This window comes from Telopea speciosissima, chromosome 7 (assembly GCF_018873765.1).
Source record: "Telopea speciosissima isolate NSW1024214 ecotype Mountain lineage chromosome 7, Tspe_v1, whole genome shotgun sequence".
In the NCBI taxonomy this organism is placed as follows: domain Eukaryota; kingdom Viridiplantae; phylum Streptophyta; class Magnoliopsida; order Proteales; family Proteaceae; genus Telopea; species Telopea speciosissima.
The window spans coordinates 58,863,962-58,889,731 of record NC_057922.1 but is presented as its reverse complement, the minus strand read 5'-3'; the positions used below and the strand labels follow the sequence as shown (position 1 = coordinate 58,889,731).

At 41.4% G+C, this 25,770-nt stretch overlaps 1 protein-coding gene across 1 annotated transcript in view; it reads left to right on the top strand.

Moving 5' to 3' along the window:
- Nucleotides 1-25,770, top strand: part of LOC122669727 (TOM1-like protein 3) — a 45,784-nt gene that overhangs the window by 8,229 nt on the left and 11,785 nt on the right. The window contains exons 3-6 of the mRNA XM_043866568.1: nucleotides 139-237; nucleotides 332-445; nucleotides 1,110-1,255; nucleotides 15,249-15,330. Of these exons, the coding sequence (XP_043722503.1) occupies nucleotides 139-237; nucleotides 332-445; nucleotides 1,110-1,255; nucleotides 15,249-15,330 (441 nt within the window). The remainder of the gene's footprint in view (nucleotides 1-138; nucleotides 238-331; nucleotides 446-1,109; nucleotides 1,256-15,248; nucleotides 15,331-25,770) is intronic.

Sequence of the window (25,770 nt, the reverse complement as noted above, 5' to 3'; positions counted from 1 at the left end):
TCTTTTATTTGTTTTCAGTGTGCTTGAAAGAGACATCAACTGGATTATTCACTAGCTAGGTCTGGTATCATGTATTTATAGGCTATTAGGCATTCTTTCTATAGTTCTGATGATTGTCTCCGGGATGTGATGATTCAGGTGTTAGAGACACTCAGCAAAAATTGTGGCGAGAATGTATTTCAACATATTGTTGAATGTGATATATTGCTTGAACTGGTGAAAATAGTGAAAAAGAAGGTGCTTTATCCTTGCCATTGATTTTTATTTTTCTCTGTTTTCTTTCTTGTGTTATTTCTTCTGTACTGATTTCTCCAGAAGTTCCACCTTGCAGCCGGACTTAAATGTAAGAGAAAAGATATTAATCCTTATAGATACATGGCAAGAAACTTTTGGGGGACCTGGAGGGAGATATCCCCAATACTATACTGCATACCATGAACTGAAGGTTCTTGATTTAACCTTTTCCATTTGCCTTGTGTTAACTTGATATTTTAGATTTAATAGATCCGTGTCATCTCTCTGTCAAATTATCCCATATTCTCCATTGTTGGAATTTGCCCATTTTATTCTTAATTATCGTACCAGTATATTGGGGCTCTGGTGCTTTACTTTTTTTTTTTTCACTCACTGTCTTGACTTGTGGCTGTCTTTCTAGGACCATTCATGCCCTTGGCAGAATAGAATTTCTGTCATCTTGCATGTCTGTTGGTTGTGGCTGCATATACATTCTAATCAGTTTCCATCATTGTATGACTAAGCTGGTTTTATTGACCCTATCTATATTATACCATGAAATATTATGATATATATCAGATATATATATATATTTTTTTCAAATCTTCTGTGTGGATTTGAAGCATGTAATTCCCTCCGATTTCTCTGCGATGTCCAGTTGTGTCTTTCCAACTTGCCAATGTAATTAGTTAAGAGTTCCTTCCAATCTCAGACATAGTTGTCATGCCTTGACAACTATGAGCTCAGTGCTCTTATTTGTTGCTGGTTAACTGTGAGAAAATGAATTACTTGTCATATTGTTGAAGAAGGCATATTATCCTTAATATTCATTGAGGTCTAACATTGTAGAAATTGATCTTATCAATAATCAACAGTCTGCTGGAGTAGAATTCCCACCCCGAGCAGAGAACAGTGTACCCTTGTTTACTCCACCTCAAACTCAGCCAGGAGTTCATTCTGCTCCAATGTATGATGATGCAGCTGTTGAGGTTTCTCTTCAATCTGACACTTCTGGTCTCAGGTACTATTCCCCCCCGTTTCCTGTTACCATTTTCATAGGTTTCTTTTTTATCCGATAATTATATGCTTTCGTTTTTTGGTTAGAAACTGAAGCTTTGTACAATTTACTGCACTGTTACTTTTGGTTGGCTTGAGGGCCATGAAATGCACCAACTTAAGAACTGAACAAGTGAACCATCAATCCATAACCCAACCCCTTCTGACTGGAGTTGAAACTCGCGCTCAACCCATTCAAAAACAATGCCTTTGTACCCCTTCCTACTGGATTGTGTTTCACTACTCTGCACAAAAATGAGTAGTGATCCCAGGATTGAGTTTCACCTTGAGAAAACCACTCCATCAAAGTGAACAAAGTGAAAAAACTGGAGTCTTATTAAAAGCAAGGCAAATTTGTGTGAAACTTCCCCTGAAAATTCATAATAACTAAATAGCCTCAGAATCACTCCAGACTCCAGAGCAGACCAAGCTTTTCCTATAAATGGAGATTGGTGAGAAGGGGAGAGAGCAAGAGATTCCTGGCTATTGTCCCGTTTATCATTGAACATATAGGCTGTTGGTGTTATTAGCAAGGGAAGAGTAATGTTCTGTCTTCCACAACTCCGGTGCCGCCGACCCGAATTTTTTGTAATGTATACTAGGGGGATTTTTGTCTACTCGCATGTATTAGGGCTTCTTTATATGAATGTATAAATAGGAGGTTTGGTGGTCTAATTTGAGCTAATCACGGATCTCTCTCTCTCTCTCGAGTTCTCCCTTCTCTTTCAGGTTTGAGAATCTCTCTCCTTCTTTCATCATGGTATCAGAGCGGGATTGACCTGGCTCTTGATCGCAGCACCAGTTGGAGCTTGCGATTTCCCTTGTTATCATGCCTGCCATTTTCTTCTAAAGACTACGAAAAGATCTGTGATGTTTTTGATTGAAGCCTTAAAGCTGAGGATTGGAGGCTGAATCTACAACAATGGATGACAGTCGGGTTGAAAATCAAGGTTAGAATACAGTAAACTCCGGAAGTTACAATCTAGTGATGATGATTACCACAGTGAAAATTAATGGGGGAATTATCTTGGATGGGCTCAGTCCGCTAAGATGCTTATGGGGAGTAGAAGGTTGATGGGCTATATTAATGACAAAGTGAAGGAGCTAAAAGAAGGGATTCTTCCTATGATGAGTGGGAGAGTCTTTATCTCACAGTAATGGGATGATTACTTTATACCATGGATAGCACTATCAGCCGAAATTATTTGTTCATGAGGATGGCCAAGGAAATTTGGAAGTTGGTTATGAAAACTTATTCCCAAAGGCAAGATAATACTCGGATTTATCACCTTCAATGAGAACAAATGGTTATGGATCCAAAGGAGAGGTCTATTAAATACTCTTTCAGCCGTCTCCCACAGAAGTGGGAGGAATTGGATCACTCTCAACCTCTCACCACGGATATGGAGGTACTCAGAAACAGAAAGGAGCAGCAACATGTGTTCGAATTTATTTCGGGTCTTCCCTCTGCCTTTGAGTTGCAGCATGTTCAAGTTCTTGCTAAGGATACTCTTCCGACACTTGAGCTGAGATTATGGACAAGGATCCATGTAGCTGACCCCATGTAGTTGGGATAAGGCTGAGTTGTTGTTTGTTTGTTTGTATTGTATCTTTCAGGATTTGATGACAGGGAAGAGGATTGGTGGTGGTCATGAGCAGGGTGGCCTCTAAATCCTTGAAGAACCCTCTTTCGCTGCTTGCTTGAGTAAAGGGGTGCATAAACCTGATGCCCAGCTATTGTTATGGCATAGACGTCTAGGTCATGTCTTTTCGTTCTCTGTGTTTGTTATTCCCTAAGTTGTTTGAGTGTATCAAAGTTCTCAATTGTCTTGTGAAACTTGTCAGTTGTCCAAGCATCGTAAAACCAGTTATTTTTTAAGCATGAATAAAACTGATTCTATTTTTCAATTATTGCATTCTGATGGCTGGGAACCTTCCCCAATGATTTCTGGGTATCATTATTTCATTTTATTAGTTGATTATTTTTCTGGCACCACACATGGGTGTACCTATTGAAAAGTCGCAATGAGGTTCCTTCAATTGTTCAGATCTTTTACAAAGCAGTGGAAACTCAGTTTGCAGTGAAAATCAAAGTGTTTCGTGCTAATCAGGCAGGAGAATATAAAAAGGGCAGCATCAGTCGTTTCTTTGATGAACATGGGGTAGAAATTCAGTTTTCTTGTACTGATACACCTCAACAGAATGGTGTATCTGAGAGAAAAACCCGCCTCCTTCTTGAGGTTATCTGATCTTTACTTTTGGGGATGATGTTCCTAAGACATTTTGGGGGATGCAGTCTGAACAGCTGTTATATGATAACCTGAATGCCTACTATTCTTACTTTAAAATACCCCTTACACTCTTACAGTTCCTTAAATCTTCATATAATTTTACATTATTCTCCTTACCTCCTAAAGTGTTAAAGTGTATTGGATGTATGGCCTTTGTTCAAGTGTTGGATACTCATCGTGACAAATTAGGTTCTCATGTTTTTCTTGAATATTCTCCTTCTCAAAAGGGAAATAGATGTTATTGTCCATCCCTGAGAAAGAAATTTGTGTCCAAATATGTCACATTTTTTGAAGATCTACCTTTCTTTTCTCCAAAAGGCAGATCTGTCCCATCTCCCGCCATTGGAGATTCTCTTCTTTCAGTTTTGGTTGACCCCTTGGTGTCGACTCCATCAGATGCCTCTGTTACAATTTCTACAGATCCTCCGCCTATCCACGAATTTACCCGTTGATGTCGTGTTGTAGATATCCCTGCTGTCCTTGCTGCTACGAGTGATCAGCATCCTCTTTCTTCTTCATCGGATGCTGCTCCCATCCTCTCTTCTGATGATCTCCTTGTTTGGTAAGAAAAGGGGTAAAAACTCGTTCACCAATTAAGCGTTTTGTTTCTTTTCATGCTCTATCCTCTTCCTTGAAAGGTTTACTTATAGTTTTTTCTTCTGTTAAAATTCCTTTGGGGTGTCGGATGCATTGGCTGATCCTAAGTGGAAAGAGGCATGGAAAATGAGATGGGTGCTCTAGGAAAACACATATGTGGTCTCTTACTCCCGTGCCTGATAGTAACAATGTTGTTGTTGGCTGTCGGTGGGTGTTTACTATATAACATCATCCTGACGGCTCGATAGAAAGGTATAAAGCTCGGTTGGTTGCACAAGGCTTTACCCAAATTGAAGGTGTTGTTTATTAGGAGACATTTGCTCCAATTGCAAAGTATAATTCAGTAAGAGTTCTTTTGTCTATTGTTGTCCATAAGTTGTGGCTTTTGTGTCAGTTAGATATGAAGAATGCCTTTCTTCGCAGTCATTTACATAAGAAGAGTTATAAGGGTCTTTAATGTAAGACTAAATTAGGTTAATTTAGTCCCAAAACCCACAATTCCAAAATAGAAACAAGTGCTGAATTTGAAGGTTTAGTAAATCAAACCAAACCAGCCACTGGAACTCAACCAAACTTGGAGTCTCACTTGAAACTGATGGTTGAATTGAAAGATATGGCAGCAACACAAAAATAGCAACTAAAATTCTGCAGGCCAAACCAGCCCCAGTTGGGGCTCAAGTTTGGATCGAGTGTAGGAGGGCCTATTGAGGGAAGGCTTTGCTGCAATTTTGGTGAAGTTCTGATGGATGGAAGTGAAGTTATGAAGGTGGAATGAAAATAGAAGGTTTATTTGCATCATTATATGACTTTTGCTAGATTCCACCATAGTTGTCAAGGCATTGCCTATGCGCCGGCGAATTTTTTGGGTCTAGGCGGTTGTTGCCTTATTGGTATTGAACGCCTTGACCCTTATTTATGCCAAATATCATTTAAGTAAATGATTTCATATACTTAAAATATTATTCATAATACCCCCTTATTTGAATCCAATAAAAGTAGTTAAAAAAATCAAATTTCAAAAAGATAAAAAGTCAACACCCCAGTCCAAGAACTCAAACTGGATTTTTGGCGGTAGGTGAAATTTGCTGGTTTTTTTTTTTTTTAATCAAATCTAAAAATTCTATAAATCATAATATTGTAAAACATTGCTCAAAACCAAAAGAACGGTAAAATATTCATTTGTTTTGACATCTAATATTTTTTTTCATTCAGAGCGATTTTGACAACATTCGTGCACACCAAATAAGGTTTGACCGGAACATAACTTCTTCAGTATAAATCAGATTTAAGCAATCTTGGATTTTGTTGGAAAGCTGGTTTTGTACTCTACCTAGTCCAAAAAGTCTTACGTAAAAATAAAATCATTTGACCAGTCAAACTTCTTAGAGAACAAAAACATTTCTCTAAATCGAGGGCAGTTTAATTACTTATAGATAAGTTCATATTTTCTATGAACAGCATAAACCAAATGTGAGATTAGGTATACCATGTCAATGACCAATTCCAAGAACATTATAAACCAACTGTATGTTTTGATTGTTTCAAACTTCAATAGCTTACTTCTCCAATTCTGCTGTCTTCTAGTTCCATGTTGATTTTTGATGACTTGGTGTGGCTTAATATTGATTTTTGATGACTTTTTTTTTTTTGGATGAATAAAAATTTAATTACGAAGAAAAGGGTGGGGGGGAGGAATATACAAGCCCGAGGGCCAACAAAACCGAAGCTAACAGAGACTAGGAAGGGCTAAAAATGGTGGAGGGAAGGCCCCAGGAGACAACAATAAGCCTGTTCCTTGGGGTATCCCTAACACTACTCAGGGGAAGGGAGTTAGCTTTAGATGAAACATCAAAGAAGATGGCCTTCCAAATCTTGTCAAAAGAGCGGGAGTTGGACGTCCATCTTCTAAGGTTACGCTCCATCCAGATGTGAGATATGGTAGCGCAAAAGGCAAGCTTGCCAACCGTGTCACAGATCGAGTTGCCACCAAAAGTCATATGGATCCAAACCCATTTACGAGAAAGGGGAAGAGGCCTTACGAGCAGGCCAACAATGGCGGAGAACCCGGTTCCAAATGGAGGTTGCAAAGGGGCAAGTGAAGAAAAGATGGTCTGTGTCTTCTTGTCCATTCCAACAGAGGCAGCATCTAGGATAGACTTGAATGTGCCGGTGGGAGAGGAAGGCTTGAGTTGGGAGACAGTTTGCTAGGGCACGCCAAGCAGTGAAGCTCTGCCTTGGGATGTGACCTTTGAACTAGACCACTTTTTGCCAAGGACAAGGGGTCCGTCTATGTCTAACCATCTCCCAAGTGGAGTGGGAGCTGAAAGTGCCTGTGCTGGAGGGGAGCCATAAGATGGTGTCACCTCTGCCTCTGTGCCCAGGTGGAATAGGGGGGAGGGATCTCCAGAGATCCGCGAGGGGGGGGGGAGAGGAGGGGGGCGACCAAGAGCCATTGGTGATGATGGAAGCGAGAGTGGTAAATCTGTCCAAGCCGGACTCATAGATGATACGGGGGCTGACTATGGAGGCAAGGACCCCTGAAGGATGCCATTTATCGAGCCAAAGATAGGTTTGCGACCCGTCATCAATCCTACAAGAGATAGCATCCCTGGCTATGTGCCTCACTTGAAGAATTCTGCGCCAAATCCAGGACGAGTCCGGACTAGCGCTGACAATCCAGATGGAGTCTCTACGAAGAGGCCCCGCATACACCCAAGAAGTCCAAATGCTAGAATTGTTGGTGAGGAGCTTCCAAACCAGCTTGATAGAGCCGGCTATGTTGACATCTTTGATCCTTCTGAGATTAAGACCTCCTTCAGATTTGGGGAGGCAAATGGAGGACCAACTCTTGGGATGAAGGAACCTGGCAGAGTCCACACCTTTCCAGAGGAAATCACACATAATAGACTCAGCAGCCTTGATAGTAGCCTTGGGAAGACCGAAAACACCGCTCCAATAGATATAGCAAGATTGGAGAACCGATCTGATAAGCTCGAGGCGACTTGCATAGGATAGGAGTTTGGCTTTCCAAAGCTGAAGTCTCTTGCGGATAAGGTCAAGGATGAGGTTGCAGTGGTGGGCCGAGAGTCTGGCTGGAATGAGGGGCAGGCCAAGGTAACGGACAGGAAGGGAGGCTAAGGGAAAGCCGGTGATGGTAGAGAGGGCTGCTTTGGTCGAGTCAGAAACCCCAACAATGAATAATTGGGATTTAAGGAGGTTGATGCGCAGTCCCAATAGCCCCTGAAAAAGGTGGAGGGAGGGCATAATGTGCTCAATGGAGGAGGGGACGGCCTCAGAGAAGATCATAAGGTCATCGACAAAAGCAAGATGGGTTAGGTTGGTGGGCTTGCACTTAGGGATGGGGGCGATGAGGTGGAGGTCAGTTTTGGATTGGAGACTGCGAGAGAGGACCTAAAGGGAGAGGTAGAAGAGGAAGGGGGAGAGGGGGCATCCCTGGCAGATGCCAGCAGAGCAGGGGAAGTAACCCGCAAGGCTGCCGTTGAGGAGAACAGAGAACCGAGGGGAAGAAATACAAAAGTGGATCCAGTTGACAAAAGTAGGGGGGAAGGACATCTTGAGAAGGACTTGGGTGATAAAGTCCCAACGAATGGAGTCAAAGGCTTTGTGGATGTCAATCTTCAGGAGGGCTGAAGGGGAAATGGAATTCCGATGAAAGCCTCGAACAATTTCCTAACAGAGGATGATGTTGTCTGAGATACTTCTCCCGGAGATGAAGGCGGACTGATTGGGGCTAACAAGGGAGTCAATGACAAGTTGAAGGCGATTGGCAAGAATTTTGGCAATGAACTTGTAGAGAAGGTTGCAGAGGGAGATGGGTCTGAAGTCAGCCATGGAGGAGGCACCAAAGAATTTAGGGATGAGGTAGAGAAAGGTATGGTTGATTGGCAAGATTTTTGATGACTTGATGTGACTTAATGTTGATTTTTGATGACTTAATGTGGCTTGATGTTGATTTTTGATGATATGAAGTATATATTGTAACATACTAAATAATGTTAGAAAAGAGGGGAATAAAAATAACACTTGGGCGCCTAATCGCTTAGGCACCCCTCCACCGCCTTGACAACTATGGATTCCACCCAGGGTTCTTGATATAGATTGCCTAGACATTGTCCATTTTATGCAATGCATTGAAAATTTTGATGCCTTCTGAATTCCTTCCATGCCTAGATGACCCAAATATTAACTATTACTAACCCAAAAGTTGGCAAGCGATTGAACCCTTTTTGTGCTGGAAACCTGTGATTTCAGATTCAAAATGGGAAATTCTATGTTCATCATCATGGCAGCCATCTACTGGAGATTATGGTGTGTGAGAGGAACAACATAGTTTTTGTGAGCAACTTGGTACCAGCATAGGGTTTGTTAGTTAACCAGAACTTAGTAACCAGATCAGAGAAAGAAGAAAAAGAAGAAGAAAGAATCACGTAAGTCCCAAAAGAGAGGAGAGGACCTGCGGACAGAATAGAATAGTCTGCCGCAGGTCTGCTCCAATATATTTAAAATTAAGTCAAAGGGGGGAAAAAGGACAAGTATGCCCTTATACAGAAACGACATAATAAAAGAGCAAATAACTAAAAACACAAGGACTCTTCTGCCCCTCTAACTACTTATTTCAACACTCCTCCTCAAGTTGGAGCATATACATCACCCATGCTCAGCTTGTTACAATAGGACTTAAAACCAGGAGCAAACAAGGACTTTGTGAACACATCAGCAACCTGATCAGACGAAGAGACAAATGGTGTCTCAACCAGTTTCTTCAAGACGGTGCTGCGAACAAAGTGACAATCCACTTCTATATGCTTGGTCCTCTTATGAAAGACCGGATTACTAGCAATATAGATAGTAGCCCGATTGTTACAAAACATCTTCATAGAGGTTGGAACAGGAAACCCCATCTCAAGCAGGAGAGATCTAATCCACATCAATTCTGTAGTGGTATGAGCCATGGCTCTATACTCTGCTTCAGCACTGGATCTGGCAATCGTGGTCTGTTTCTTGCTTCGCCATATAACCAGATTTCCTCCAACAAAGTTATGATATCCTGTAGTAGATCGACGGTCACTGGCTGAACCTACCCAATCTGCATCAGAGTAGGCAACAAGCTGCATGTGTTTATTTGGCCGATAAATCAGCCCCTTTCTAGGGGCTCCCTTCAAATACCGAAGAAACCGAATAGCTGCATCCCAATGTGACTTGCAATGGGATTGCATAAACTGGTTGAGAACCCCAACAACATAGGAAATGTTTGGCCTAGTGACTGTCAAATATAAAAACTTTCCAACCAAGCTTCTGTAAGAGTGAACATCCTTAAGACCCTCAACATCATTAGAGCCAAACTTGTGAGTAGGATCCATCGGAATATCTACTAGTTTGGCAGCAAGCATACCAGTTTCGGTCAAGAGATCTAACACATACTTTCTTTGAGACAGGCTTATTCCCTTTTTACTTCGAAAAACCTCAATCCCAAGGAAGTAGTGAAGCTGGCCCAAATCTTTAGTTTGAAAATGCTGTTGTAAATAACTCTTCACCTCCTTGATCCCACTCTCATCATTTCCTGATACGATAATGTCATCAACATAAACCACAAGAACCACCAATCTCTCTCCTTGGCGGTGAACAAACACAGAATGGTCTGAGAAGCACTGAGTAAACCCAAAACCAGTCACAACAGAACTAAACTTCTCAAACCAAGCACGGGGAGACTGTTTCAGCCTATAAATGACCTTGTGCAGCCTACACACACGTCTACTATTCTCCTCCTGAGCAACATACCCCGGAGGTTGCTCCATGTAGACGTGTGTATAGGCTGCACAAGGCTATTTATGGGCTGAAACAGTCTCCCCGTGCTTGGTTTGTTTCAGGCTTGGAGCTAGGAGAGACAATACGCTGCAGCCTAGAAAAGGTGTCATTCAAAGTAGGGATAGATTCACCAGCCAACAGATGTCCTTTAACAGCCTTGAGACTAGGACTTAAACCAGCCAAAGACTTAGAAACAAAAAACTCATTCCTTTGGGCCTTCAACTTTTCAATGTCAGTAGTAAGAGGCTGGAAGACATTTAACTCTTCAACCATGCCCTTGAAAGAACTGTAATAGTCTTGGAGAGACTTGTCTCCCTGCTGAAACTGAAACAATTTCTCATAAAGGTCAAAGATACGTATCATACTCTTCTCTTGAGAGTATGTCTCCTTGAGGTCGTCCCAAACTCCCTTTGCCGTGGTGTGAAACATAACATTCGCAGCGATATCCGGCTCTATGTTTCATAACCAAATTAAAATAACAACATTCTCCTTATTCCATGTGCTGTAATCCTTAGAGTTAGGTTCTGGAGGAGGAGAGGTAATGTAGCTAAGCTTGTCCTTAGCTATAATGTAAACCTGGACAGCTTGTGCCCACCATAGTACTATATCTCGTGATATATTGGTATCTCGGGCCTACCAAGATATCCGAAATATCCGAAATTTGGCGAAATTTTGCCGAAATATTGCATTTTTTCTGCAATATTTCGGGAGTCCATCTCGGTGGGTATTTGGCCATATCTAGGCCTGATACTTCATGGACACCCTTATTTAAGCTAAATAAACACATTTAAACCTTCATATTGCAAAAAAAATGAACTCAAAGTGGTGTTTTGGGTTTGCACCCTTGATTGACTGTATACGGTCGGACCCTGTTGTATAAAATAGTTAAATACATGTTGTTTAAGTACTAAAAGACATAATAAGAAATTTAACCAAGTAATGAAACAAAAAAAAAAGTCAAATGTAGCCTTTAGTTTAAACTCATAAAGTCATAAGTGCATAAGTCATAACTCATAAACTTCATAATGGTCAATAGTTCAATACTCAATACACAGTATTTCTACAAAATTTACCGAAATTTACTGCTCAATACACAGTATTTCTATGAAATATACCGAAATTTCGGCGATTTATCGCGAAATTTTGTACCATGGTGCCCACAGTAGGTAGTTGGAATTCCTCTTCAATTTAATGGAGGTAATCTAAACATTAACATTGTCATGGGGTGTCATCGAATCAGCCATGATAAGTATACTTTAGGAATCAATAAGGACAAGCAACCAAGGTTTAAAATCTCGTTTCGTTTCGGTGTTTCGGTCTAACCAAAATTTATGAGATACCGAAATTTCGTCGAAATATGGTATTTTTCAATGAGTTTTGCTTGGCCATTTGTGGGTGTAAAATGCCGAAATGATCAAAATTTCTGAAACGAGGTGACTGAAATTCTCGAGATTTCCGAAACGAGATGACCGAAATTTTCAAAATATTGCATTTTTTCAATTCGAACTTGCGTTTCGTTTCGACTCTACCAAAATACTCAAAATTTTCGAGATTTCGATCGAGACGAAACGAGTTTTTGAACTATGAAAGCAACAATGGTAGTCGACCCAGTAGTAAGAGAAAGATGGCAGCAGCAACCAATAAGAAGATAACTAATCGGCAGCAATAAGAGAAGCAAAGAACAGCAGCAATACCATACTCAATGAAGACAGCTAAGAGCAAAAAACAGAGTTGATCTCAGGGTTTCTGGGAAGGAGAGGTAGACCTTCAAATAAGCAGCCCCATCAGTCAATCGAGGTTGCAACAACTTCCAGAAGCAATAAATAACATGTAGAAGCAGCCTTGAACCGCAGAACTTCAACAACAGCCTTCCCAGAGACAAATTGATAATTGTCAGGGTTTTATCCTGACATCGATTGTAGCAGCCTTCAAGAGTAGGTAAAAGAGAAATCTAATCAATCATCAAATAGGGTTAGCTAGTAGTAGAAATCACTCTATTAATTCTTCGATAGGAGTGGATTTACACCATAGTAAAGGCAGCTGTAGTCGGCTGCACACCACAGGCTAAAAATGATAAAGAGAAATCAGAAGAAGATCGTGGAGGTGGGCTCTAATCTGATTAAAAAATCTCTGATACCATGTTATTTAACCAGAACTTAGTAACCAGATCAGAGAAAGAAGAAAAAGAAGAAGAAAAGAGAAAAGAAAAAGGAAGAAACACACTAGTCCCAAAAGAGAGGAGAGGACCTGCGAACAGAATAGAATAATCTGCCGCAGGTCTGTTCAAATATATTTATAATTAAGTCAAAGAGGGAAAAAAGGACAAGTATGCCCTTATACAGAAACGGCATATTAAAAGAGCAAATAACTAAAAACCATAGTTGTCACGGTGTCACGGCGATCCAAGTCGGTGGAGGGGTGTCTGATCGATATATCGACACGTCGCTCGTCATGCTGTTGCCATGGTGATCATGTCAACCATGGCAGAATTGTAATTAAATCCAAAGTTGAATGGCAAAGTTGAATGGCAAACTAGTAGATTAATCAAGTTTATAAGAGCAATGGCAGAATTGAAATTAATCTGAAGTTGTAAAGAAGGAGTGGCAGAACTGTAATTAATGGAAATTAACTTAATAAAGAAAATAAACCAGGAAGTGGTATAGCACGTTGGATGGTTAAAGGGTATACTTGGAACAAAATGGAAAATAATAGATGGTGGGAATAAAAGTAAAAGAAAAGGGCTATATTGGGAACTAAGGAAAATGGGTTTAATTGATAAGAAATCGAGAAACAAAAAGCAAAGGAATTCAGTCTTCTTCAACCTCACGACTCCTCAGCCAAAGAAGAAACCATAACCAGTGGCAGAATGGAAGTTATTTCGAAGGTGGGCCTTCCTCGTAAGAACCCAATCGATACGAAGCTTCAGGCAAGAGTCGCCACAACCTGTTCTCTCAAGGGCACCAAGAATCTAATTGAAAGAACCTGCAACCAAGACATCGATGGAACTGAACCAAATCTGACAGTAGTAATGGAGGTGCAGGTCTGATGTGTGATGGAGCCTCAATGTTGAAGGGGCTGAGCCAAAGGTTTGGAGGGATGAATTGCCCAGACCTACGAGAAATAGTCCTAAAATTCTGCTGGCAACTGAATGGTGAGAGCAAGGCTAAAATAGGAGATTTAGGGAAACAGGGATGCCATGGCGTTGGTCGATATGGCCATTGCTCCAGCGCCAGGACGCCATGGCGGCACCATGGCGACACCATGACAACTATGCTAAAAACACAAAGACTCTTCTCCCCCTATAACTACTTATTTCAACAGGGTTATTTATTAGAAAAAGGTTTCGGTATTTCTGGTCATGACTCATGTCTGAGTCTTTTTTAACTTCAATAGGAGATCTCAGATCTGATTGGAACTCAGTTTTCATGACAATGGAGGTGCATTACTTTGTTGGTTGTCCTTTGCTTTGAGCCCTATGTTTGGTCTCATATGGTATAGAGGTTCTCTTTTCTGGATTAATCACCCTTCTTCAATAAAGTTGTCTTAGTTTTCTATATGATGTTGGGTGCCTTGGGCATGTTTTAATCTTATAAATGCCTGACGAAGGGTTAGCAAACAAAAAAAATTGACTCTAATTAAGATTTTCAGTCTGGTTGTTTTACTATTTTACTTTTAAAACTATATCTTGTAGGCCCCCTTTTTAATCGGGAGTCAATTTAACAGTTAACACCTCTAGTTTGCGAAAGAGGTTTGGCTCCTCTAGCCAAAGTATGCTTGGGCCTGGGCCTAGTGTTCCAATGGTGCTTCCATGGTTCACTGTCTATCGAACTCAGGTCCAGGTTCGATTGGGCCATCTCTTTATGTGAGGTCTAATAATGGGATAATCTGGGTGGTTTGCAGTTGAAGATCTTGATGGGCTTTTGGCTTGGTCAGTTTGGTAAACTGATCCCTTGGATCTTAAGGAGTAAGCAACTACTCTCCTAGGCCATTTGAAAAGGTAGATCATAAAAAATTCGTCTTGTGTCAATGGCAAAGTGTTGAACAGGGCTCATTGCATCCCCAGCATCAGTGATCTTGCCAGAAGAAGATCCAAAACTTGACTTCTCTTCCTTAAGTTTCTTCGGGATCGCCATCCACTCCCTAGTGTGTTTGGTGGTTCTTCAGATCAGCAGCAGAAAGCTGTTCTTGCTACAGCAATGAGCTGGCCTTCAAACCTTCCTTGAAGATGCATCTTTGGATAAGTGGTTCTCAGTTTCTTCAGGATTGGAGATATGTTTGATTTTCTGTACATCAGGATCTAATATTGCCAGACAGCCAGAGTCTGGCTCTGGTTTGAGCAAGAGCATGGTACTCCTCACATAAAGTTGTTGATGATTTAATTAGGCCACAGCAATTGGAGGAGACAGGGATGGAGGATCATGCCATTAGCTGTGACGCTGGGAGGTCAGAGGATTTAGGAGGACAAGGCCGATGGGAAAGAGGAGATATAGGAGGTTTTCAAGAGAAGAGAGATCTGGTTGGTAATTCGGTGTCAAAGAACTTCGAGGTAGGGGAGTTTGGCTTCATAATTCCAGGTGGAGAGAAGTACTGGTCCATTTTTTATAGGAGTGTAGACATTAGTGATCTCTCCATGGTCTGAATGACTGGGAGAAGGAGGAGCGAAGATCAAAATGATTTTGTGATTTGGAGATATGATCACGTTCAGAATAGGGATGATCTCATTCCACAGCTCATTTTCTTTGTGGTTTCTTTCTCTGGGTTTCTCTTGGTGCTGTGGTGCACTTTTGGTTGGTAGAGTGGGTTGATTGTTTGGTTTTTTTTCTTCTTCTTGGGGAGAGGGTAGGCCTTGGTGCAATGGTAAGGTTGCTCTATTGTGACCAAGAGGTCACGGGTTCGAGTCTGGAAACAGCCTCTCCGCAAAAGCAGGGGTAAGACTGCGTACATTATGACCCTCCCCAGACCCTGCAGTAGCAGGAGCCTTGTGGACTGGGTACACCCTTGCTTTGTTCCTGGGGCTGGGGCAATGTTGGTCTGGCTTTGAAGGGGTTAAGTCTTTATTTCGTTTTTTCTTTGGCCCTATCTTTGTCAGCTTGGGGCTGCTATCCTGTTTGTCTACTGTGTAATTATTTCTCCCTTCTAGCTGATCAAAATTTATAGCTCACTGGTTCTTTTGCTTCATTTGTTTTACTTGTATTAGGAAAGAATCTTTGTTACATTTTCCTCCCTGAATTGTCTTTACTGCAGCTTGCTTGAGATTCAAAATGCTCGTGGACTAGCAGACGTGTTAATGGATATGCTTAATGCATTGGATCCAAAAAGTCCTGAGGTACTTTTTTTTTTTCCATTTATGTTTGCTTTGAAGGTTTGTAAAAGATAGACGGTGCATCAAATACTCTGCTTTAAAAATCCTGACCTAGTTGCTTCTTTCATTCTTTTGCTAAATTAATTTTTTAAGGATGCAGGGTTTTTTGCTTTTTGTCTTTCTTTGAAGCACTCTCCTTAGTAGTTGTCAAGGCGCTAGGCGATCCAAGGCGTTCGAGGTCCTCCCTAAGCGCTTAGGTGGCCTAAATCGCCTTCCAGTATTATTTTTTTAATATATCAGTTATATGTGTGAAACAATCAAAACACACATTTGGTTTATATGTTCTTGGAATTGGTCATTTTCAGGTATACCTAGTCTCATATTTGGTTTATACTGTTCTTAGAAAATATGATGTTATCAATAAGGAATTAACCTGCTCTCGATTTAGAGAAATGTTCTTGTTCTCTAAGAAATTTGATTAATCAAATGGTTTTATTTTTACATGAGACTTTTTGTATTAGGTAGAGCACAAAACCAGCTTTCCAACAAATCCAACAAATCTGATTTATATTGAAGGAGTTACGTTCTGGTCAAATCTTATTTGATGTATGTGAATGCTGTCAAAATCACTCTGAACGAAAATATTTTACCGCACTTTTGGTTTTTAGCAATGTTTTACCATATTAAGATTTATGGAATTTTTAGATTTGAGAAAAACCCCAACATTAGTGTAAATAAAACCAGATTTAATGGAGAAGATGGAGAGGAAGAAGATGAAGAAGAAGAGAAGTGGCTGTAATCCTTTGGGGAGAACTATCGAATGAAAATTGTTCTCCCCTCTTCACCAATATTATTAATAATAGGGTAGAGCTAACACACGAGAAATTTCCAAATTGCCCCTGACTAACAACTCTCATCTTCTAGTTACTGTTCATGTGAACAGTGTATGGTATTGTTCATGACATTGTTCACGTGAATAGTATACGGTATTGTTCACGACATTGTTCATGTGAACAGTACCCAAAGCACATTAACACTCCCCCTCTAGCTGGAGCATAGATGTTAATCATGCCCAGCTTGTTACAAATATAATCAATTCTCACACTTCCCAAGGACTTAGTAAAAATATCAGCAAGTTACTCCCCTGTACAAATATGTTGTGGAGCAATAAAACCTTCTTGTAGTTTCTCTCGAACAAAATGGCAATCAACCTCTATATGCTTCGTCCTCTCATGAAACACAGGATTGGAAGCTATATGGATAGCAGCTTGATTATCACACCACAGCTGTATAGGTAACTCCTTCGTAAATTTCAACTCAGTCAACAACTGCTTCATCCACATCAGCTCACAAGTAACCTGTGCCATGGCTCGATACTCTGCCTCTGCACTAGATCTTGCTACTACTGGCTGTTTCTTGCCCTTCCAGGACACCAAATTTCCCCCCACAAAGACACAATACCCAGTGGTAGACCTCCTATTCACAGGAGAACCAGCCCAATCAGTATCACAAAATCCCTCAACACGTCCATGACCATGATCAGTGTAGAGTAGACCATGATCTGGAGCTTTCTTGAGGTATCTTAGAATTCGAATCACAGCATCCCAATGTGACGTCCTAGGAGAGGACAGAAATTGACTTACTACACTAAACGGAAAGGCAATATCCGGTCGAGTCACAGTGAGATAATTTAATTTTCCAACAAGTCTTCTATATTTTTCCGGATCATCAAGAGTATCATTACTATTTGCTATCAACTTCAAATTTGGGTCCATTGGAGTATCCAAAGGTTTAGACCTAAGCATACCTGTTTCGGAAAGTAGGTCAAGCGCATATTTCCTCTGGGAGAGAGAAATACCTTTACTAGACTGAGCTACCTCAACTCCAAGAAAGTACTTCAACTTACCAAGATCCTTGGTCTGAAATTTACACTGCAAATGTAACTTAAGCTGCTTAATGCCTTCAACATCATCACCAGTGATGACTATATCATCTATATATACCACCAAAAATACCCTGCCAGCCTTGCTATGCCGGTATAACACCGAATGATCACTGCCACGCCGAGTCATCCCAAATTCCAGAACAACATCTGAAAATCTCCTAAACCAGGCCCTGGGAGATTGTTTCAAACTATACAACGACTTCTTAAGTTTGCACACTAAACCGGACTCCCCCTGAGCAACAAACCCAGGAGGTTGCTCCATATAAACCTCCTTATGGAGATCACCATGAAGAAAAGCATTCTTCATGTCCAACTGAAAAAGAGGCCAATGATGGGATGCGGCAAGAGAGATCAAAAGACGAACAGATGCAAGCTTGGCAACAAGGGAAAAGGTATCAAGATAATCAACTCCATAAACCTGTGTATAACCTTTGGCAACTAAGCGTGCCTTCAAACGAGCCAAAGAACTATCAGGGTTCACTTTAACCACATATACCCACCGACAACCAACTGCCTTATTGCCAGCAGGTAACGGTACCAAGTCCCCAGTGTGATTTTCAGCCAAGGCAGCCAATTCCTCCTCCATAGCTGTCCTCTAGCCAGAGTGGGATAATGCCTCTAAAACAGACTTAGGGGTAGGATAAGACTCAACAGTAGAGAGACAAGCAGTAAAGTTAGCAGATAAGCCTGTATAAGAAGCAAAATGAGACAAAGGATGTTGAGTACAACAACGAACACCTTTACGAAGAGCAATGGGAATATCAAGATCAGAAGAAGGAATACTTAACTGAGGAGTAGGATCCGCAGGAATACTTAGAGAGACAAGTTGAAGTTGGAGGATCAGTAGAGATCGGGGGTGCTGTATCATCTCGAGGATGCCGAACAAATGTAAACCGAACAAGAGGACGGGCAGGCCGAACAGGAGGAGGCGGAGGCGGAGGTGGTGGAGACAGAGCATCAGCCGGTTGACCATGGGAAATAGTACGTTGCACCACATATAAAGGAAGATCCTCATCCAACTCCGGGGAAACAAAAGATGTATCATCATAAGCAGTGGACTCAAAAAAGTTAACATCAGCAGAGACAAAGTACTTTCGAAGAACTGGTGAATAACACCGATAACCTTTTTGAGTGCGTGAATAACCCAAGAAAATACATTTAATAGCCCGAGGATCTAATTTGGACAGACCTGGACGATGGTCACGGATAAAGCAAACACACGCAAAAATTCTAGGTGGTAAAACAAAGAGAGGTTCAGTAGGAAATAAAAGAGAATGAGGAATCCCACCCTGTAACACAGAAGGTGGCATACGATTTATAAGGAAACAGGCAGTCAAGACAGCATCAGCCCAAAAGATTTTTGGTACTTTCATCTAAAAAAGAATTGAATAGGTCACTTCCATTAAATGTCTATTCTTCCGTTCAGCTACACCATTTTGTTGGGGTGTATCTGAATAATAAGACTGGTGCAACATGCCACGGTTAGCCATAAAAGAATTAAATGGAGCAGAAAAATATTCAAGGGCATTATTACTATGTAAAACACAAATATTCTTATTAAACTGAGTTTGAATTTCATAACAAATGCACGAAAAATGGCAAACAGCTCAGAACGACTTTTCATTAAATAAATCCAGGTGACTCTAGAATAGTCATCGACAAAAGTAACAAAATATTTAAATCCCATCTTAGAAGTAACAGGTCAAGGCCCTCATACATCAGAATGCACTAAAGAAAAAGGGTACGCAGACCGTTTATTGACTGTGGGGGGATAACTCACACGGTGGAGCTTTCCAAACTGACATGACTCACACTCTAAACTAGAAAGGGAACTAAAACGAGGATCCAACTTCTGTAAACTCTGCAAAGACGGATGGCCCAGCTGACAATGAACTTAGTATGGAGACAAAACACTGGAATAAGCAACTAAAGGAGAGTCTTCAAGATGATACAACCCCCCTTGCTCACGTCCCCTACCAAGCATCTTCTTCGTCATAAGATCCTGAAAAACACAAGAATCAGGATAAAAGGTCACTGAACAATTGTAGGCTTTAGTAATTTTACTAACAGAAAGCAGGTTACAAGGGAAGTCAGGTAAATGGAGAACAGAAGACAAGGACAAGGACTTAGTTGGGTTGACAAGATTCGTGCAGTGACTTTGGCAAGGGAACCATCACCCAATGTAACACTAGACTTTGAAGACCGAAAGGAAGAAAAATTACCTGACACACCAGACAAATGATCAGAAGCACCTGAATCAATGATCCAGGGACGAGAAGTGGAGAAACACGCAGTGGCATTACCTGTCTGGGCAAAAGTAGCCGTGGAGGAAGATGTAGAAGGCCGAGAAATCTAAAACTGTGTGAACTAAGCATATCCTCATCAAATAACCTTACCAACTTACCCTCAGAAGGTGTAGTAGGAGACTCGGTACTAGCTGCTGAATTAGCATACTGTTGTTGCGGTGGCTTCCCATGAAGTTTCCAACAAAAGCGTTGGATGTGTCCTGGTCGACCACAGTGATTACAAGTCTTCACAGAACCAGAATTTTCACCACCATTACCACTACCACTGCCTCTTCCACCTCCACGGCCAGCTATACCACCACCACAGTCCCCATTACGTCCACCATTACCTCTCTCTTGACTAGAAGCAACAAGGGCAGAGCTCTCACCAAGAGCAGCTGCTGGTTCATGGGAACTATCACGAGAAACACGAAGAACGCGAGAAAAAGTTTCTGCAAGTGAGGCAATATTATCTCCTCCAAGAATAGTGGAGCGTACTGAGTCATATTCCTGGCCCAGTCCTCCCAAAAATCCCATGACCGCAAGTTGTTCACGTTGATCTTGCATCTGTTTCACATCCAAACTAATGGGCAGCAATGCATTTAACTCTTCAAACATTCGTTTATAATCGGCAAAATATTGGGTCAACGGACGTCCCTTCCTATCAACACGAAAGAACTCCTGTGACGACTCATATATACGGGATAGATTATTCTGTCCAGAATACAAAACATGTAAGTAATCCCATAACTCCTTCACAGTATCTATGTGAGTCACTAAGTCAACAATCTGTGAATCCATACTATTCAACATCTGTCCCAGAATGCGTGCATCTACAATTTCCCACGCTTCATCATCCTCTAGTTTGGCCTTTGTAAGATGTGGTCACGAAAACCTTCAAACGTGAAGCCTTCAAAACCGCAACACTATCTTGATCAATTTGAGAGTAATCGAGTAGGTCCTAGGATGTAGAATCGACTCCTAAGATCCTAGCTGTGATACCATGTAAATAAAACCAGATTTAATGGAGAAGATGGAGAGGAAGAAGATGAAGAAGAGAAGTGGCTGTAATCCTTTGGGGAGAACTAGCGAATGAAATTGTTCTCCCCTCTTCACCAATATTATTAATAATAGGGTAGAGCTAACACACGAGAAATTCCCAAACTGCCCCTGACTAACATCGCTCATCTTTTAGTTACTGTTCACACGAACAGTGCACAGTACTGTTCACAATACTATTCACGTGTATAGTGTACGGTACTGTTCACAACCATGTTCAAGCACATTAACAATTAGAAAGTTGTAAATTTCACCTACTGCGAAAAATCCAGTTTTTATCCTTGAACTGGGGTGTTGATTTTTTATCCTTTTGGAATTGGATTTTTTAACTATTTTTATTGGATTCAAATAAGGGGTATTTGCTTATTTATGAATAGTATCTTAAGTAAATGAAATAATCTTAAACGATATTTGGCCTAAATAAGTTCCAGAACCTGGTTCGATACCAATTAAACCAACACAAGACGTCCTACAATAAGGTGGCAGCTGCCTAGGCACCTAGAAATCTGCCTGGACTCCTATGAGCTTTTTTATTGCAGAGTTTACCTCTATTGAAAATTGAAATCCAGAAATCCTTTTCTGAAACTGTAACATGAACTTTAGATCTTGGACTGTCATTTGAACCGCCATTCAGACCGGCAAATTGCATTTTCTTCTCTAAATAAATTGTAAATGCCATTTGAATACGTTCTCTCTTTTTTTTTTTGGGGGGGGGGGGGTGTTGAATAAAGAATTCATTATCAAGGAGGCAGAATATACATGGGGAGCCCAAAAAGGGGGAAAGAGAAAGGGTATAGACTAACAAGCCGGCAAAAGATGCATCCATCCTTCAAGGGGGAGGAGGCATATCAGGCTGCAAAATATAGACGGGGAGACACTAGGAGACATGATGTAGATCCAAGTCCATATGTACCCGTAGGAATACGCCCCAAAACCAGCACAGCACGGTTGTGGGATTCGACTGCTGTGAGAGGCAGCCTGGTCTGATGATGTGGCAAGTTTTTGTTGGTCCGATGGAGTATCACTCAAGGCAGCCCCAGCCCAGAGAGAAGCATGAAAAAGACAAGAGACCAAGACAAAAAAAAATAAAAAATATTTAATTACTGTTCACATGAACAATACCCGAGTTGATCTGGGGGCTGATATGGACAGCTGGTGTGAAGATTAGCTGCTGGATGTTGGTGGAATATACTATTAGAAGCTGCTATTAACTTAGTTTCTATTTTTGTAATAGTTTCTTAGTTATTGAGTCTAGGTATCTAGTAGTTTCTAATTTTGTTCTTTTTTTTTAGTATTCATGTTTGTTTAGAAGGCTGGATTCTATAAAGCCTTATTAGTTTCTAATTTCAGATTTAGAAAGTAGGCTTAGCTTTTATTTAGAAGTCTTTATTTTCTTAAGTTTCTATTTCAATCCCTTGTTTCCTTTTAGTTAGATTTAGTTTCTATTTTCGATTGGTTTCTATTTTTGAGACTTTCTATTTTGTGAAGCTTAGGCTAAGCTATAAATAGGCCCCATTAGTTGTACTTGAATTAATAATTGATTAATGGAATTTCTACAGCTTGCTTGCAAGTGTTTGGTCTGAGAAGACTTGTGTTCAACAGCTAAGATAGCTGTGGGTGAGAGACCCAAGGCTGAGATAGCCTACCCCCTCCTATCCCTATTCCCCCTTCATCTTCTTCTTCTTATCCCTTTTTTTTTTTTTTTTTATGTTCTTCTTTCATATGTAAACAGAAAAAAAGGAATGACAGTTTCTGTTATTCAATTTGTTCATCCTTATTGTGTTGATCCTGGCTGCAATTGATCTCCCGCTGGTTTCCTTGGTTTGAGGTCGACTTTTGCATTAAGAAACAATGAGCCTGTTCCTTGGGGATTCTCTTACATTAAGATGAGGGAGACTGGAGATCCTAGAACTAACATCAAAGAAGATGGAATTCCAAATCTTATCAAATGATCGGGAGTTGGTGGTCCATTTGCAAAGATTACGTTCCATCCAAATGTGGTTGATGGTCGCACCAAAGTCAAGTTTGCCAGTGATGTCACAAACGGTCTTCCCTGCAAAGGTCATATCCATCCAAATCCATTCTCTCTCATAGGGGAGGATTCTTCTATTGCTTGGTCAACAGTTACTTAGGACTCTCTTCCAGACAGTTGAGAAGGGGCACGAGAAGAATAGGTGATTAGCATCTTTAGTACCATTCCAACAAAGACAGTAGGAGGGAGAGACTTGAATGTGGTGGTGGATGATGAAGGACTGCGTCGGGAGGCAGTTTGAGAGAGCACGCCAGACAGTGAACCTGTTGCGGGGGATATGGCCTTTGAACAAGACAATCTTGCATCAAGGAACCAATGAACCACAAGGTCTTACAAAATCACAAGCTGAAGATGTACTGAAGATACCTGTGAAAGATGGGAGCCAGATAACATTGTCACCCCTACCTTCCAAACTAGCAGGTAGGGGAGGCAAGGCACATTCCAAATGGCCACCAAAGGTGGGGAGGGCAAGGTGGGGCCCAATGACCATTGGAGACAATAGAAGCAACTAAGGTGTCCCTGCAAATACATGAAGAGTAGATAGTTCTTGCACCCACAACAGAGGGAAGGACACCCAATGGATGCTAGTTGTTAAGCCAGAGCGAAGTAGAAGAGGCGTCGTCAATCTTGGAGGAGTAGACGCAGTCAACCCAATAGATCTGACTTTTAGAATTTTGCACCAAGTCCAAGAGGCATCCGAGGAGGGAGCAACTGTCCAAAGAGTCTTTGCAAAGGTGATTGGAGTAGACACAGTCAACCGATATGCTGTTTTTCTTCCCTACAATTTTCCAAATCAACTTGAGAATGCCAATAGTATTTACCTCTTTTATCCTTCTTAAGCCAAGACCCCCTCATTTTTAGGGGGAAAAACAGTAGCCCAGCTTGTTGGATGAAGCAATCTAGCAGATTCAGCCTATTCCCAAAGAAAAGCACATGAGAGATTCCATTGCCTTGATAGTAGAATGGGGCAACCCAAAAACTCCGGACCAATAAATATAGGAAGATTGCAACACTAATATGATTAGTTCCAGGTGACCTACGTAAGAAAGAAACTTGCCTTTCCAAAGCTGAAGTCTCTTGCGGATAATATCCAACATAGGAGTACAATGGTGGCCTGGTGGGCTGTCAATCTGGCAGTGATTAGGGGAAGGCCAAGATACTTAGCAGGGAGACAGCCAAAAGAGAAACCTGTCGACTCAAGAAGGAGGGCTTTGCTTTCATGAGACTTAGGAAAAGACGGGATTTAAGGAGGTTGATGTAGAGGCCCGACAAGACTTCAAAGAGGCGAAGGGAAGACATGATGGACTCAATAGAGATAGTTACAGGTTTTGAGAAGATCATGTGATCATCTACAATGTCTAGGTGAGTTAACATGAGGGCCTTGCATTTGAGGATGGGGGAGATGAGATGCTGGTCCGTATTGGATTGGATGCTTCTGGAGAGGATTTCGAGAGCCAAAGAGAAAATGAAGGGGGAGAGGGCGCTTGACGAATACCCACAGAGGAGGCAAAGAAGCCGGCAGGGCTGCAATTAATTAACACAAAAAAGCAAGGGGAGGAGGTATAGGAATGACTTCAGTGGACAAAAATTGGAGGGAAGGACATATTGAGCAACACTTTAGAAATGAAATCCCACCTGAGGGAGGCAAAGGCTTTGTGGATGTCAATCTTCATGTGGGCGGCAGGAGAATGGGTTTATTTTTCGATACCTTTGACAATCTCATTACAAAGAAGGATGTTGTTTGCAATACTTCTACCAGCAAAGAAAGCAGATTGATTGGCACTGACTAGAGAGTCAACAACCAATTGGAGGCAATTGGCTAGGACATCAAGGAAGCACCTTCTTTTTTGGGGATGAGGCAAAAGAAGGTGTAGTTGATCCCTTTAATCTGGCTGGAGTTGAAGAAGAAGCTTTTAATGGCCTTGATCAAGTCGACTTTGATGATATCCCAATAGGAAGAGGAGAAGCCCATATTGAAGCCATCAGGGTCGGGGGAGGGGGGCTTTATTAGCCTAATGGAATAGGACCGCCGCTAGGATCTCATCATCAGATGGAATGTCTTGAAGAGGACCAACAAGGTGGTTGGAGATGAGCTTGTTAATCAGCCCTTCAGGAATGGAAACCGAATACAAAACAGAAAAAGGCTGAAAAATCTGAGTAAAGAAGCCCACAGCTTTAGACTTGATAGCATCAACACTGTGGATGGGAGAGCCATCACTGAAAACAAGTATGGGGATGGAGTTGGCATTGGATCTTGCCTTCATAGATCTGTGGAAGTATGCAGAATTAGAGTCCCAAAGCTCTAACCATTTGATTCTGGATTTCTATATAAGGAAACTCTTTTATTTGTCTATCAAAAAGATGAGATCTTGGGAAGTCACTGTTCTTCAGCTAGATGAATATTGTGAACATCGTTTGGAAGCCTAGATTGGATGGCAGCCAGCTTGTCTCTACAGATAGAGACCCGAGTCGTGATGTTCCCAAAAGAGGAGGCATTCCAATGATTGTGGGCACATTTGACATTACGAAGCTTGGCGGCAAAGGTTGTAAGTGGGATTTGGAGTAATGGATAGGCTTCTCCTAGACAGCTTTAACAATGGGGAGAAAGTCTTGATGATGGGACCACATATCAAAGTATTTGAAGGGCTTGGGACCAAAGGAGATGAAGGATTGGATAGTGAGGGAGATGGGACTGTGGTTAGAAATGTTGGGGAGGTCAAAGGTGGCATAGGAAGAGGGGAGGGGGGGGGGGAGGGTAGGTCAATCGAGCTTCGTTGACTAAGAAACAGTCAAGTTTGCAATCAACTCTGTCAGTTTCACTCCTGTTATGCCAAGTTAGGGAGGCACTGGACCGTCTGAGATCATTCATACCAATATCATCCAAACAGTCATTGAAGGCATCAACAGAGGAAGATTTAATTGGGCTCCACCTTGTTTTCCATGCCCAAATCTAACAGCATTGAAGTCGCCACCCAATCCCCAGGGAGCAAGCCAACCAGAGGAGCTTTAGAGCAGAGGTCATTCCAGAGGGGGATACGATCGGTAGCACAATTGAGGCGTACACCACTGAAAAGAAAAAGCCATTAGAACCATTTGGATTCGAGATATGGAGGTACATGAACTAGGAGAAGGAGAACAAAGAA